We start from the raw sequence: 14,663 nt of genomic DNA, 5'->3' as shown, positions 1-14,663 counted from the left end.
ATTATTGGGCATCGTGACTTTTTGTCATTACAGCGGGAATACTTTACCTTCTAAGAAGAAATGTGCGTAACATTTCTATGTTTCTTGTGTTTATGATGTGTCCATTTTAACTTAAAGTATGTCACAGCTGCAGAAAAAGCGATAAAATACTGCCTAGAAATAATAAAAGAAATTTTATTGCGAAAATACGGCGAAGTCAAATACGCGAAAAAAAAACGCACGAAAAATGTTGGTGTAGTGTTGCGCTCTGGCGTGCATCTGTTGACATCAGCCCATCTGTGTATCACAGTATGTTCATTTTAAGTGAAACTTGGCAGTGATGCGTTTAAGCAACGACCAAGTCCAAATGTATTCTCATGTGATGACGCTATTTCTTAGGTGGGTTCCAGAAATCGTCATCGTAGTCGTCATCACACGAAGGGATGTCATTGTCCGATGCCATAAAAGCGTCCACTACAGATTGCAGCATTGGAGAAGCTTTGGAATGAGTTCTCACGTCGTTTACTCGTGACGTATTACCGTCAACTCTTCTTGTTGATGACGTTGCTTGTTTTGATTGGTTCGTATTAGTTCGGGCTCCCAGCGGTGCTATTTTGTAATATGTATTTTCGTCGCTTGAAGTGCCATATTTATCCGATGACGTCGATTTGCTGTTGACGTCATCAACTTGTGGCAAGCGAGCGTTGTCAGTCAAGAAGTTTTGGGTTTCATTTTTGCTTGTGAAATGTTGTCTCAATTTAGGGGCTGACCCCAACTTGATCGATGACGTCGTACTTGTATTTGAAGGCCGCCTTAAAAATAACAACACCTCAGTCCAACTTTACCCTCCATGTTTGTGAATACATTTACAACGCCCCCTTACTATAACTAAATTTTTACAGAAATTCTGTACTATTAAAATAATTACGTATGCCAGGTAGGTGCCGCTTCTTTCTTAAGAGCGTTTTCTTGAACCGGAAGACTACGATTCGTTCTAAACAAGTAAAATTCAGAATGAAAATTACAAGACTTACATAAAATTATGCTAAATTAAAGACATGTCTATGTGATAGGAAAACTATTAAAGTCATTAACAATCTCTTACAAACCTTCTTCGGCCTACAATTACTCTTCCAGGGCTAAAGATTTCTGAATTCTTATTTTCTACCTTTAAGTACCGGCCAGCTACAAATAACAACGGAATAAGTCAATTGACAGATATTTTGAAAGCAGATTATCCTAAGTTTCTGCAAAGTCAATTCTTCACCTCTTTTTCTGCGATCGTCGTCCTTGCTTAGTCTACGTCCGGCACGCTTCCTGCTTCTTGACAAGGTTTCATTTATTACGACGCAAGAAGCCGTCCGTTTTTCCCATCGTTTCAATAGCGCCTCCATGCGTTGATTTTCTCTGCGAAAACTTTCCTTAGTTCGACGGATGACGCCCGGAAGGGGTCGACTGAAACAAAGGATGTTTTCATAACATGTAAATCACCAAGGATACAATGATCAGAAAGTTACGACACAGTTACTTTGTTAACTTTTGTTCACGAAAATAACGTAATTATACCTTCCTGAGCTGCAAGGGGCGTCCCCGAAGCTGAGATCCCTGGCACACTCTGCAGGAGGAAAGTCGGACTCTATTGACGTCATAGAAGTCGTTGATGTCGTGGGCTCACCAGACGTGACTGATGACGTTTCTGAAGTAGTGGGTGTGTTGTGGGCGTCGTTTCTTCCGCGGGGATTTTCCGATTGCAGGCAGTGAAGTCCACAATTCCCATGTGGCGTGTGGAGTGCTGCTGTGATTACTTTTGTGGCCGACGGTAAAGGATTGACATTTTGATCACCATGGCGTGGTGTCGACGCGACGTAATCATCACGCTGGTCTAAAGTCAGCCCTTCATTCTTCTGGGATTTTACCAGAAATCTTCCACTGATGTCAGTCTTTGGCGTGAAGTCAGATTTTGGAACAACCCCAGTAGAAGGTGCAACAACATTTGAACCAAAGCCTCGTCCGTGGTCCAATCCGCCCTCTTCAGCCAGGAGAGGTTCATAGCCGTCGCCGGCTGCCGCCCTTCCTGGGCAGCAGCGCTTGATAAAAGCCAAGATGCATCCAAGTATTCCCTTTCCTGCTTTCTTTGCATATTCTCGGGTCTTGTCGGTAAAACCGACGCTTCTGCGTCTCGCAGTGACAAACACGCGATTAGCGCTGCAAAATATAAATTAAAATCGTCAAGGACAGTGTTTGTTAAAATATATCAACAAGCAAAAACAGGTGGTTGTCCTACAAATAGTAACAGCAGATGACGGGGCAATTTTGTTGAAACTTGCAACCAAACAAATGTTTTGTTAGGCGCGTATAAAGCTATTTATATGAACCGTTAACGTCACATTTTCCATTAATCCAATAAAAATCAGTTTTTCAAAAAACCATGCAAATTATTACCTTTTCGACAAGGCCTCCGCTTTCAGTTTTGCAAAATCTAAAGCACTGTTGACACTTTCAGGTGGCTTACTTGGCTCATCAGGTGACATGCCGACTTCCTCGTCGGAAAAGCCGTCCCTGTTGGAAACTTTGCTCTTCTTCCTCTGTTGATGTAGAATAAAACTTGTCATATACCTGTAAAACTTGTGACAACTTGTAGACAAATTGAAAAACTTGGAACTACTTTCAAGCAATTTAAATAAAATGTTAGGAAGATGTTATGTTGGTCAATAAAAACTCTGGCCCATACCAAGTATTGTGACGTCAATTAATATACAGATGACATTTTTACCTTTTTCTTTTTAAAAGGGCCACTGCTGGGCACTAGTATATAAGGACCGGGGTTTTTAGTTTTCAAAAATCGAAACCAAATTGCAATCCTACGCCATATCGATCTTTCAGGGGCAGTCTTCACCGTACGACTTCTTCCGAACTGTTCCTTTTGTCTTCATAAAGCAAAAGGGTGCGGTTAAGAACGATTTTTTTAACTACTACAAAGCCTTGCAGATATTTTTGGTTCTGCGAGAATAAATATATTTAAGCTTTTGCTATTCACCTCTTGTAGTTTCTTTTCTTTATTTGAATGCAACAGCAGGTTAGAATTAACACCATCAGAATTATACCAACAACGATCAAAGTAACAACGGTACCCTTACCGAGCTTCTCAGCGCTTTCTGTGAAAAAGAAATAAAGCGAATGTACATCGGCAAAGCAAAATTTCTATCTACCGCTATCACTTATAGTTGTGGAAATGATTATGAACTAGCACCTTTTAAAGTGCATATAAATTTGGATTTAACAACGTAATGTCTGTTTAAAGTCTATATCAATGAAGTCAGATAGCGTCCAATTTTACAGTCGTTCGTAATTACCCATACCCTAACTTACTGTCAAAAAGGCCTGTTATATGATCCAGTAGCGTAGCATTTCCGTTTTCATAATCTTTATCGCTTATTCCATACCAACTCCAGTCGTCAAAATCACGATAAAAGTCTTCATCTTTGAGGAAATCGGAGCTTCCAGGATCGATTAAACTCAAGTCGGGTTGGCGAGCGTAGTCGTCGCCATCTTGCGAGCCGTCCGGCCATTCCGGCTCGTCATCATCCCAACCAGTCGGTTCATCGGTGTCAGGTTCCAAAATAACGTTGTCGACATCGTCTTGAGGAGTTTCACTTTGCAAATCTATACCTTTCTGACTACCAGAGGCCCCTATTACGTCCATCTGGTCTTTACTTAAACCAGCTTTTTCTAAAGCATCGATGATTGACAGCTGTTTCGGCAGATCACTTGCATTGTCGTCTAAAGGGGGCAGTTCCTTCCGGATAACAATTTCCACTTTGGAAGAGGCCTGGTGGCCTTCGAAACGAACTTCGACAGCGAAGTGCTTGACGATGAACTTGTGGGGGGTCGTGGACTGGTCATCATACACAACATCGTCAACATCGTGGACAGACACCAGACATTCGAGATTATTCCTGTTGGCAAGTTAAAGCAAAGTTTGCGCAAATACATGAACGCAGCGTATTTTTTAATTTGTTTATGTTCAAGCCATTACACATGCACGGTAATTTGAGTTCAAAGTGGAACTTATGCCTTTTTATATTTAAGGTAATACTTCAATTTCAAAATTTTCAAAGCTGTTTACCTGCAGGAAGAGAGAGGTACTCGTACGCTGGTCTCCAGCAAACGATACCAGTTGATAACCACATTCCAAGTAGTCTGAGACTGGGCTGCAAACCACTTTTGTATACGAGCATCGTTCTGCCGACGGTGGACCGAAACTTCCAGAGTGTATTCGTGGATGTCGCTTTTAACCTCTCCCGCTCCACCTAACGGACGCAAAACCCTGATGCAAGGAGCCGATGCTGTAAAAACAATCAGAATTTCAAAAATGGCATCAAAACCGAAACAATGACGGTCGTAGGTGTGACTTATAAAAATATGGTATTTAAGAATTTCATATGCGCGAAACCTAGGTTATACCCTTATTTTGTATAAAAAATAATCTTTTAGAAAATGATGATGCCTCTTTCACAAAAGCTAAAAGGAAACTTGAGTATCACCACCGGGTCAACTAAAACATATTATTGAACAAACCATTGCTTTCAATGCCAGTTTAAACAAGATTTGTATAAAAGTGGTTGCTTTTGTTCAAAAGTTTGCGTATAACTTCATGTTGGTTATTTTTTTAGTTTAAACGGCTAATTCAGCCACTGCATGGTGGTTTTCTAGTGCTCGGTATTTTTTTTATTGAGCTCCAGATCTTATTTTCATTAATTAAGAAATTCTGGACTGATATGTTAATGCACCGTTAAATTTTATTGCAACTTTTGTCCGAAGAAGCTCACCGTCAAATCACTAACAGCACCAACGCAAAGTGTCTTAGAAAACGTGATGATAGTAGGTCTGTTGTAATATTAATACAACAACACCCGGCACAATATTAGCTTTCAAAAAGCATATTCAGCAGATACATGCTCTTACACCTGTAACCTTTCGGTCATGAACGCCTATTAAAAGCACGTACGTAACAACAAAGACTAGATATAATTTTATACTATTTATTAAACAAGTTTTCTTTGATATGAGTAAGGCAAATTACAAAAGACATCACGTTTAGTACACATAAAGCCCGCAATCTGATCTTACCTTCGCAAATCCAATCCCTTTGGATTGATGCTGCGACGGCTGTTTCAACAAGCAGAACCAAGCAAAATGTTGGCAAAACAAGTAGAATGTTTGTTATGGATTTCAACTCTTTCATTTTATGAACTTTGCAGCAATACCGAGAGATAGTACAAACAAGCGTATCTATCGACATGTATCTAGCATTTCCTCCAAACAAAACAACTCAATATATCGTGCCAACAAAGACAATGGATAGCTTTATCATATCACAGAATCAATAGTGTCATAATCAAAGTGTTATTATTTATTAACAATGGGGGAAATGTTTTTACTGTTATTGGCTTGAGCATTGTGATTTTATGCGTAATTCAGTACAGCAAGACAAATTGACGTATAACCAGTTATAAAACATGGGTAAGCTACGAACTGGGCCATGCACTTACCTAATAAAATGTAGTAATGGTGCCGACAATAATCAACTGAACTTCTACTCAACGTCCTATTCGTCTTTCTACGGAAAAGAAGATTTCCAGCCTACATCGCCAAAGCCAAAGGGAACCGGCTACTTGGCTAACTCTAGGTAAGATCATTCTAAAACCTAAGATTTTCATAAGCAAGTACCTGTTACACCAGATTATGAATATCCTTAAATACTGCCAAGTATGGGTATACAGAAATAATTTTAACTTATGTTCTTGCGTTCATTGCTGTTCCATTCAGCAACGATTGTTAAAGCTTTCTGCAGCAGTCAGATCAATATTACCGGTATGCTTGGTAGTACCTTGACTTCAAGAAAGATACGATAACTTCAGCTATGCAGCTAATGTTGTTAACACCAGCTGCTGGTAAAGTTGGTTACGTCTGACCCGATTACTTAGTCATTATTATATCGGTCAGTAACTTCATCTTCGCCTAAATACTGTCAATAAATGAATGGATAATTAAGTAGCATGTGATTAACTCCATCTACAATTAAGTAACAGAATAAAAACAAACACAACGGGAGCCATCTTCTCGTTTTAAGTAAGTAACTCCCTGTAATTACCTTCACTTCTGTTTGGTATCGCCTGACCCACGTATAGGTACTACAAAAACACATGGAGCTGTGCAAGTGGCGCATGTTGTTCTCATGCATGTTATGTAATTACAGTATTACTATTTTGTAGGCCCGGTTTATACTATTCAAGGACGATCGATAACTTTGACGCGGAAAAAGTGGGCGCTTTGCTTCAAGATAACTATGAGACTTCCTACTACAGACAGTATAAACCCTATTCCGTTGGTTCGAACGGAAATGATCAGCTGCCAATGCGGTAATTTCGCTCGGTTATCATTATAAGTCAGCAAAGTTCTTTTAATACTGATCTTTTTGGGTATGCTGGAACACAATGAATATATAGCCTACCTATGCAAGCTGCTGATTGCTTTTTGAAAGCAATTTGAACCGTTTGCTAGCATGTATAAAACTGTTATGCAGAATCATACGAAATGAATCGGGTTTTACCCAAAAGAACCCTATTACCACGGCTCATTCGAAGCTAGTTGAAAAAACCAGAGAGGAGACGATGGACGACAGAAAATACAAGCCGTTATTGCACAAGTATGCCTATCTTGTAATTCTGTATTGGCCATTTGCCGCCAGTTTCTGTATTAATATTGTTGATATAACTGCCGGTATCTTTTTTTGGCTCTTTCAGACTTTGATTTTGTAGTCTTACAGTGGCTTTATGGACACCTTCCGGACTACTTTTATAGATACTCTACTAAAATGTAATGTAACTAATGACTAATGCATTAACTAAATATCAAAACGTAGTCATCATAACTAACGTAGCCAATGCAATTAAAAAAGCGACCACAATTAGTTACATAAGCTACTTTATACTGTAGCTTTGGTATGTGCTAACTGCTATGCACTGTAGTAACTGTAGGTCCTTCTTCATAGTTCCTAAGTACTGTAACACAATGATGTGTGCCGTAAGAGTGCTCGGTGTTTGTGTCAAGGTAGTGTAGATTTTTGCTGAAATTTCCGTTTGCAAATTTTTCTTGCATGTAAAAAGCTCTGCATGCTAACCACATGTGTTAGGTTGCAGGGCAAAAGGATCCCACATCTCGACGCTGGCTCTATGGACCTGACAACCGAAGCCAGGGTTTGTTACAAAGGCGAACAAATCAGAAGAATGAATACACATTTGAAGGTAAATAAAATATTAGGCGCTCCTACAGCTCCTGCCCACCCTCGCGACCTTTTTGAGAAGAAAAAATGGGTTTCGAAAAAGTGAAAGAGATAAAATATAGGTCTGTGTTTATGGCGTTGATTTTTTTCTGACATTTCATGCATTTTAATGTTTTTCGCCAAATCGAGAATAATGCTACCAATGTTCCCTCTAATTTTTCACGAGTCTGAGCAAACACACTAACTCCCTGAGCGGTCCCTTGGACAGCTGTGAGCAACATCAGACGTGCCACGTGCGCACTGTGGCCATTATTATGCGTTTATTTTATTTTCAATTCAGGTTGGATTTTTTTCTTGTGCGCAGCACAGATTTTTTGTGCGCGGAGACCGTGTTAGCAGTGCGCATTTGCGCACGCGCGCAGCTTAGAGGGAACATTGAATGCTACCTTCTGCCCAAGCGCGTTTGGTTAAAACCAATTGTTGTTATTTTTCCAGGACGTAGGAACCATGCAACCATCTGGATTTACTCATCACCACCATGTTGATCCGGTACAATATTTGCCCAAAGCGGCATACGGCGGTGAAAAGAATAACAGGTTTTACAATCTGCATGTTGCTGTTCTATTTGCTGTAAAGCGAGTTGTATTTTTACCACATATGTAGCGTTGGACTACACAGCGCTGCAACCCTTTAACAATAGCGTGTTTGCACAACTATTTGCTTGTTGTAGGGTAATAAAAAATTTTGAACTTGATGGCAGCTAGAATAAGCTCCATTACCTAAGCGCAATGTTTTGTTTTTCAGGCCAACGGACATAAGTCAACATCAAGAAAAATTTCTCAATTGGCCAACGCTAAAGGGATCTGAAAGGAACCAAGGAATCTGCAAGAGAGCACAGCGAGATAATGGTAGAATAAATTCATGTGATTTTGCAAACATTTTTGCAACAAAAAGATGTAAGCGAGTTAGCATCGCGGCCTTAAGAGAGCTATTCATTCCACAAAGCAAACTTTAGGCTGCTTTTGTCAGAACACTGGCTTACTTAAACAATAGGGTTTGCTCTTTAAGGGGGCTGGCACGATAGTTTGCATTACCTTAACGTGACCGTACTTTTTGTCATAGTTGATCAAAAACATTTTACAAATGTTTAGGTTACAACTATGAAACAGCGAGACCACGCTTCGTCGAACGAGTTCCAGAAAGTTCCTTCACTACAGTGCATCAAGTGCCCCCTCCAGTGGCGCGTAGGATACAGAAGCAAGATCCGTGCGAGTATGTCAATATGACAAACGGGCTAAACCATGAGACGTAAGCTTAAATTATTGCCTGTATCAAATGTATCGTGACATTTTTAGCCTTACGCATTTTACGTAGTGTACAGTTCAGTTCTGTATACAGTTTACAAAGATAACAACGTAAAGCACATGTTTATCAAACAATAATAAAGACTTCTCTAAGTTACCTTATACCTTAAAACATTATCCCAAATAATGATATCCCAATTATCTTTCTACCTCCAGCCGCAAGGATTATTTGGGTTTGCATATTGATTTTTGAGAAAAAGCTTCATTCTTGAGTTTTACTCGTTTTTGAAAACAAGGCTGATAAAGTTCACCTAACTATTACATAGGCTTTCCAAAATTTGGTTTAAAGCCGAACGTCAACCGCGAGATGGCGCCCATGAGCGTAGGATTGTTGGGAGAAAAGAAACGTCCGGATACTGCACGAACAATGGTCGTTATGTCGAAATGAAGGACGATAAAAACCGTTTCGCTACTCATTACGGCATGAAGTTCGGCAAAATCCCACAGAAAGGTGAGAGAATTATATTTATTAATTATTTTTAGGTTGTCTGTCAAACAACCTGTAATATACCATCAACAAATATGCATCCGGCAGTTTTCCTTTTATGTTCCAACGATTTTCCGAAAATTTTTAGTTCAGTACCAAGGCTCTGCAGACCCGAGGGATTGCAAGAAACCAACAAATGGGTTTACAAAAAGTACGGTCGTGCAGTCGTTCGGTGACGGTAAAGTATTTCGAGAACATAACTTTGAAGCCTTCCATCCGTTGGTGTCAAAGGTCATTAAGAAAGAGAACCCTTGTTACGTTGACAATACGAAAAACTTGAAGCTGCGAGTGAAATAAAACAATTGCAGCCGTTTGAATTACGTAACAAAGAAATATCCAGCGAGATAGGGAAGGGCGTGTTACAGCTGTCGTTCTTGTGACGTAGTCTAATTGATGATAAGCAGGCAAACTGGGGTGACACGTAATGGATGAGCTTTACTTACATCAACTGCTGCTAACTCTTATCTTGTCGAGTGTCGGCCCTATTGGCACTGGCGCACAGACCGCTGGGCTAAAACTGCTAAGTAAAGACATCAAACGTGTTTCAAACGATTTTTTGTATTCTATTAGCCAGGGAACAAAACCGAACAGTTTAACTTACAGTGAACTTAAAATAAACGCTCGAAAAGAAAGCAGCAACAATTCTCCAGTTGCCAGTCAACCTCACGATCTTTGACAGGTTCCCTGGCATTTTGACGTCACACTACGATTAGACTGACGTTGTAACAAACAAAAACCAACGAAGGTGTGATGAAATAACATGAGTAACCTAACAAACATCCTCAAAACAGGTGCTACGATGCTACCGCTGCTTCGAAAATACACCCAATACCAATAGGAAACTCTTACATACTAATGATGCTGTTCACAACATGGTTATTTTTAACGTGGTTATTGCTTCAGGAATTTAAGTGGAAGAGCTTGGTAAATCAAACACAAGCATTTTGAAGCGACAGACTGCATAAATATTTGGTTACAGCGCGCTTGTTAAATTATTAAGCCCAAACAAAACGAGATGTTAACCAAACTTAGCCGATGGAATCAAACTATACAGAGATCTTAACCAAAATTGCTAACGTTTAACAAAGGGGAGGGTATTAAGTTGTTATGCGGGCAAACACTAGACACATCTACATGCGGCTACAAAGCAAAGAGGCATACTCAAAATTACTGATTGAAAACACTACAACAATGTGATGGAATCAACGCCCCTTCACCCAGCCAGAGTAAGCTACAATATTACTGTTTCTCATTCTCATTCTCAGCAGTACCGTTGACTTTGACCATCTGCAAAGTAACAAGACAAGTTGGGCGAGGTTGCCATTGTGGGTCGTGCCATAGCCCAGAGAAAAGAGTTGAAATGCTTACCTGCCCCTCTATATCCTGCTCTCCTTCGTTCCTAGCGGGACGTGGGCCTCTTGGCCTGTTTGGACGGGGCCGACGACGTCGTGGGGGTTTGTCCCCTTCCTCAGTTCGGTTCTCAACAGCACCTGTAGCACCATCGCTTTCAGCGTTCTGCTTATCTCGAGGCGGCCTGTTTAAAGGTAAAACATAAATCCTAGCTGAAATTTAATTTACAGCTATTAAGCAGAAACCGCTGCCGAGTGACACACGACATTTTCACTCAGCAGGTTGAAGTTTCTACTCACCCACGACGCCTGTATCTTGGCCTGCGTCGACGAGGAGGTCGATCGGAGGCTTCATCACCTTGCTCTTCCCGATCTATTCCGTTCTCTTGACCTTCCTCTCCTTCCTTCTGCATAGTTTACACTTTAACACGACTGAGCATTGGAAAAATCATTATGCCAGTTTTGGGTCTTGTGCTACTGCTGAAAGTTGGTGTGTTTGGAACGACAAGCACATACCCAACAAAGTACAGCAAAATACTGCCAAAAACAGTCATGAAGCTGCCAATAACTAACCAGCATACTATATCTGCTTAAAAATAAACTTAATATACACAATATGATCAAATAAATCTGGCTGCTGACAATATATACGGCACACGCTAATTTTAAAAACTTTGAGATCAAAGCTATTGGCAGGAGGGCAAAATTGGTCATTCAGACATTACACTTTCGGTTACCTTAATTGAAAATCTTTTTAGCTGTGAATACAAACCATGCAGGAAACTTACCGGCTGTCTACGAGGCCGACGAGGTCTTAAGCGACGTGGTCGACTCGCTTTCTCACCACCATCGTGTTCATCTCCTTCAGTCTCTCCCTCCTCATTCTTTTGACACAAAAAATGAAAATGCTCGGAACATAGATTAAAGATATGCGCTTCACACCAGCATTCATACATAATTGATGGCCAACAAACGGAAGGTTGCAAATACATTCATGCAAAATTCATGCTATATTGATCACACATGTACTGGCTAGATACATATATCTATGAGCAATACATAAATACAACAACCTACATTTGCAAATATACCATCAACAATTTTCTACAACCACAAACCATATTACTTTATATACTATTTTGTTTCTTACTCTATCATTATGCTATTGCCGAATGACAACCATCTACTATTTTTTGGGTGAACATTTTGATTAAATATCATTTGCAATAAATGATAAAATTTCCAAAACGTTAAACGGTTACAAACTAGAAACTACCTGTGGTGGCCTTCGAGGGCCTTGGCGAAACCATGGTGGGGGTCGCCTGTAATAACGACGGGGGCGTGTTTGACGCACTGGCCTCTCAGTTTCCTCACCTTCCTGTTCGTCGTCTTCATTTGCCTCAGGAATTCGCTGAGTTATTTACCGAAACTATCAACCTTTAAGCTAACACCATGTCTACTATGCTACAGAATCTAAATGAAGCCTTTGCTTACATAAAACTATTTATTGTTCAGTGAAATGTGACCATATTTATTTGCACCTTTGGTTTTATACAGAAGCTTTTATTCGTTATTATTGATTAATAAAATTCAACCTATTGTTGCAAGCGCATAGAATGCATCCAGTAATTGATATTACATGGAACCGCTGGCATGCAAAACTGCCACAAGTCAAATAATGAAGCATGCTACGTAATAGAATGAATTGTGTTTTCATAATATGGCATATCAATTCACCGAACAACTCCATACGGCATGCCTTGGTAAAGCAACTAAGGTATACTGAACCTACTGCATGAACACCACATTTTAAACCTCTAAATTTTTGCACTTTTAGCTCAGCCCTAAAATCCTACCACTTACTCTTTAATAATTAATTAATGGCAGCAAAATAACTTACATCTTTGGGGCGTGGCCTGAATCGAGGTCGGAACCTGCGGCGATCAGCAGCATATTTGCTTCCCTTGACTGGTTCACCATCTGGACCAGTTACATTAGCTGCCTCTGGCAGTCCCTGTTCAAATGTAGCTTTACAATCAAGTTCGTTACAAAAAGTCTATAATCCGTAACTTTCATATAAATATTAGAAAATTCATGCTTTACATTGATTAATTATCAAGCTAAAAATTACCTTTTCGCCTTCAACTACATCAAATTCAACCTTTTCGCCATCTCCAACACTGCGAAGATACTTGCGAGGGTTATTTTTGATGATAGCTGTTTGGTGAATGAAGACATCCTCTTTGTTGTCGTCGCGGTTTATGAAGCCATAACCATTTCGAACATTGAACCACTTCACCACACCAGTGCAGTGATTAGCTGGAAACAAATAAATTGTTTATTATCTGGTAGTGGTAGAAACAAAAATGATTTTGACTTGATTGTTATATAGTAATAACGAAAAAGTGTTTTGATTATCGCTTATAAGTCACAAGAAAGGTATCACAAGTAGTACACAAGATCATATAAACACTAGACTGATAAATACAGGTCCTTATCATCAAAAGGATAAATACATATCCTATTGATGATAAATTGTGCGTGCAGAAACACGAAAGCGTGGCAGCCTGCATTAGCACTCTTCTTTGTTAAATATGCTCTTGTTAAATAGCTGAAGTTATCTCATGATTCACACCCAACTTCTACACGTTTATGCCGATTTATAATCACCAGACCAGGTGAAGTTGTTCTTTTGAATGCCAATTTATAATAAAGATTAGAGGCTTCAGACCACAACATTATGTTAAAATTTTTCGTTCTCGAAAATTACCATACTTCCCAGTCGGAAACTTATCTTACTTACTTCTAATTAGCTTAGCAAAGGTAGGGTAAAGGTGTTGGTGGTTACATACGCCATGTGTGTGCATAGACCACACTTTCTACCGTTAAAGACATAACAAACATTAAAGGCTACAATTTCAGGTCTTCCAATTCCATAAACATCCAGAATAATACAGTAGCACTTGTAAGTTATTGACATCAGCATGAGCCAGACTGGAAAGTTTGCTAAATGCGCGGGGGAGATAAAAATTAATTGCATGTGTAATGGCTATTCTTTGGTCTTGTTGTGCGGGGGTTGTCTTACCCAAAAACAGCAAACTTTCCAATCTAGGGTATGGCTGGAATAGGCTAGGTCTATTAACCAGTGTAAGTATAGGCATTGTTATTTAACTTATTGGTACAGATATTAAGATTTCCCGTACGACAAAACATTTAGCCGTACCAAAGAGACTAGTCTAACTTCAGTGGGTTAATTAACTTAGTTTTCACATGACCTCTTTCAGTTTTCAGGTCATTTCCAGTATGTCAGTCTTTCGTGATTGCTAGTCAAAAAATACGTTTAATTATAAAACTGGATTAAAACACAACATACCGAGAACTTTCTTCTCGGCGAGAACCACGGTATCAGAGGCTTGGCCGGGCTGTTCGGACTGCTCCGACATGATGGTATAAATTCGATCTTAAAATGATGTAAATCTTTACTTGATGTTAACTCTTCTCCCGTATTTGATGGAATGGCGGCACCCGTTTGTCACGTCACAAATGTGCTTCACAAAATCAATGGCACGTGACAATGTGGTATCCGTAATTTAAAGTTAAAATATTTGTCCAAATACTGAAATGTTTTATTAAATAGCAAACATTGAAACTGATTTAAATATGCTTCAAGTTTTGATTTCCTTGCTACTAGCTCTATATTTTCTTATAAAAGCTTTAAATGTACAAACTCGGGCAACTGGAAAAATACTTATTTTGCAAAAACTTTTATCCCTGTTGATTTGTTAAAAATTAAAATTACGTCATTTCGGAGACAGGCATGCAAATTTCAAAATAATACACGTTTTCCGTGAAGCGTTGATTGCGGGAATGATAATCAGGAATGCGAAATGCGACTTGCGAAACTATTGCTGTGGCGAAATCGTTTCAACGGATAGAGCGTGAAAATGTGCTAAGTAGTCTATTAACTTGCTTCACTAGTAATTTTCGTAAACACGCTCTTATCCATAAAAATCAGGTTAGTTCAGGTAGGCCTACCAAGTAACAATATTGTAGTGTATAGGCCTACATAGTAATATCAAACTCCTCTCATTTAAATAGTTGATAGGATACGATCTTCAGTCAAACTTACTTGGACCTGCTAAATCTCGTAGGCAAAAATAACTGCTATTCCATATTTAGTAACTTCTTTAGCTGCCGAA

At 39.4% G+C, this 14,663-nt stretch overlaps 3 protein-coding genes across 6 annotated transcripts; 1 reads left to right on the top strand and 2 right to left on the bottom strand.

The window, feature by feature from the left end:
* Positions 1-193: 193 nt before the first annotated feature.
* On the bottom strand, positions 194-5,379 carry LOC143448312 (uncharacterized). The gene is made up of 11 exons (XM_076947991.1): positions 5,110-5,379; positions 4,106-4,325; positions 3,349-3,935; positions 3,017-3,134; positions 2,753-2,906; positions 2,422-2,564; positions 1,546-2,184; positions 1,247-1,434; positions 1,089-1,164; positions 908-973; positions 194-791 (listed from the first exon to the last, which is right to left on the bottom strand). Exons 1-11 carry the CDS (start codon positions 5,279-5,281, stop codon positions 368-370), a joined length of 2,787 nt encoding a protein of 928 aa, XP_076804106.1. The 5' UTR covers positions 5,282-5,379; the 3' UTR covers positions 194-367.
* A 67-nt stretch (positions 5,380-5,446) lies between these two features.
* On the top strand, positions 5,447-9,532 carry LOC143448313 (stabilizer of axonemal microtubules 4-like). The gene is made up of 9 exons (XM_076947992.1): positions 5,447-5,668; positions 6,255-6,401; positions 6,566-6,688; positions 7,175-7,286; positions 7,760-7,860; positions 8,069-8,172; positions 8,416-8,572; positions 8,895-9,079; positions 9,204-9,532. Exons 1-9 carry the CDS (start codon positions 5,499-5,501, stop codon positions 9,410-9,412), a joined length of 1,308 nt encoding a protein of 435 aa, XP_076804107.1. The 5' UTR covers positions 5,447-5,498; the 3' UTR covers positions 9,413-9,532.
* Positions 9,533-9,655: 123 nt separating this feature from the next.
* LOC143448315 (uncharacterized) lies at positions 9,656-14,010 on the bottom strand. 4 transcript variants are annotated; one of them, XM_076947995.1, is made up of 8 exons: positions 13,838-14,005; positions 12,596-12,783; positions 12,365-12,478; positions 11,741-11,875; positions 11,253-11,348; positions 10,765-10,868; positions 10,484-10,649; positions 9,656-10,402 (listed from the first exon to the last, which is right to left on the bottom strand). In XM_076947995.1, the coding sequence occupies exons 1-8, from the start codon at positions 13,905-13,907 to the stop codon at positions 10,355-10,357; spliced, it is 921 nt and encodes a 306-aa protein (XP_076804110.1). In that variant the 5' UTR covers positions 13,908-14,005; the 3' UTR covers positions 9,656-10,354. The 4 variants fall into 4 exon arrangements, with proteins under 4 accessions (XP_076804110.1, XP_076804109.1, XP_076804112.1 ...); XM_076947994.1 differs by having other exon boundaries at positions 10,765-10,871; positions 13,838-14,002; XM_076947997.1 differs by lacking the exon at positions 11,741-11,875 and having other exon boundaries at positions 13,838-14,010.
* Between the last annotated feature and the right edge of the window lie 653 nt (positions 14,011-14,663).

The sequence above is a fragment of the Clavelina lepadiformis genome, chromosome 3, assembly GCF_947623445.1.
Source record: "Clavelina lepadiformis chromosome 3, kaClaLepa1.1, whole genome shotgun sequence".
Taxonomy (NCBI): Eukaryota; Metazoa; Chordata; class Ascidiacea; order Aplousobranchia; family Clavelinidae; genus Clavelina; species Clavelina lepadiformis.
Note: the sequence above shows the minus strand (reverse complement) of the source record. Positions and strands in the feature narration are given on the sequence as shown.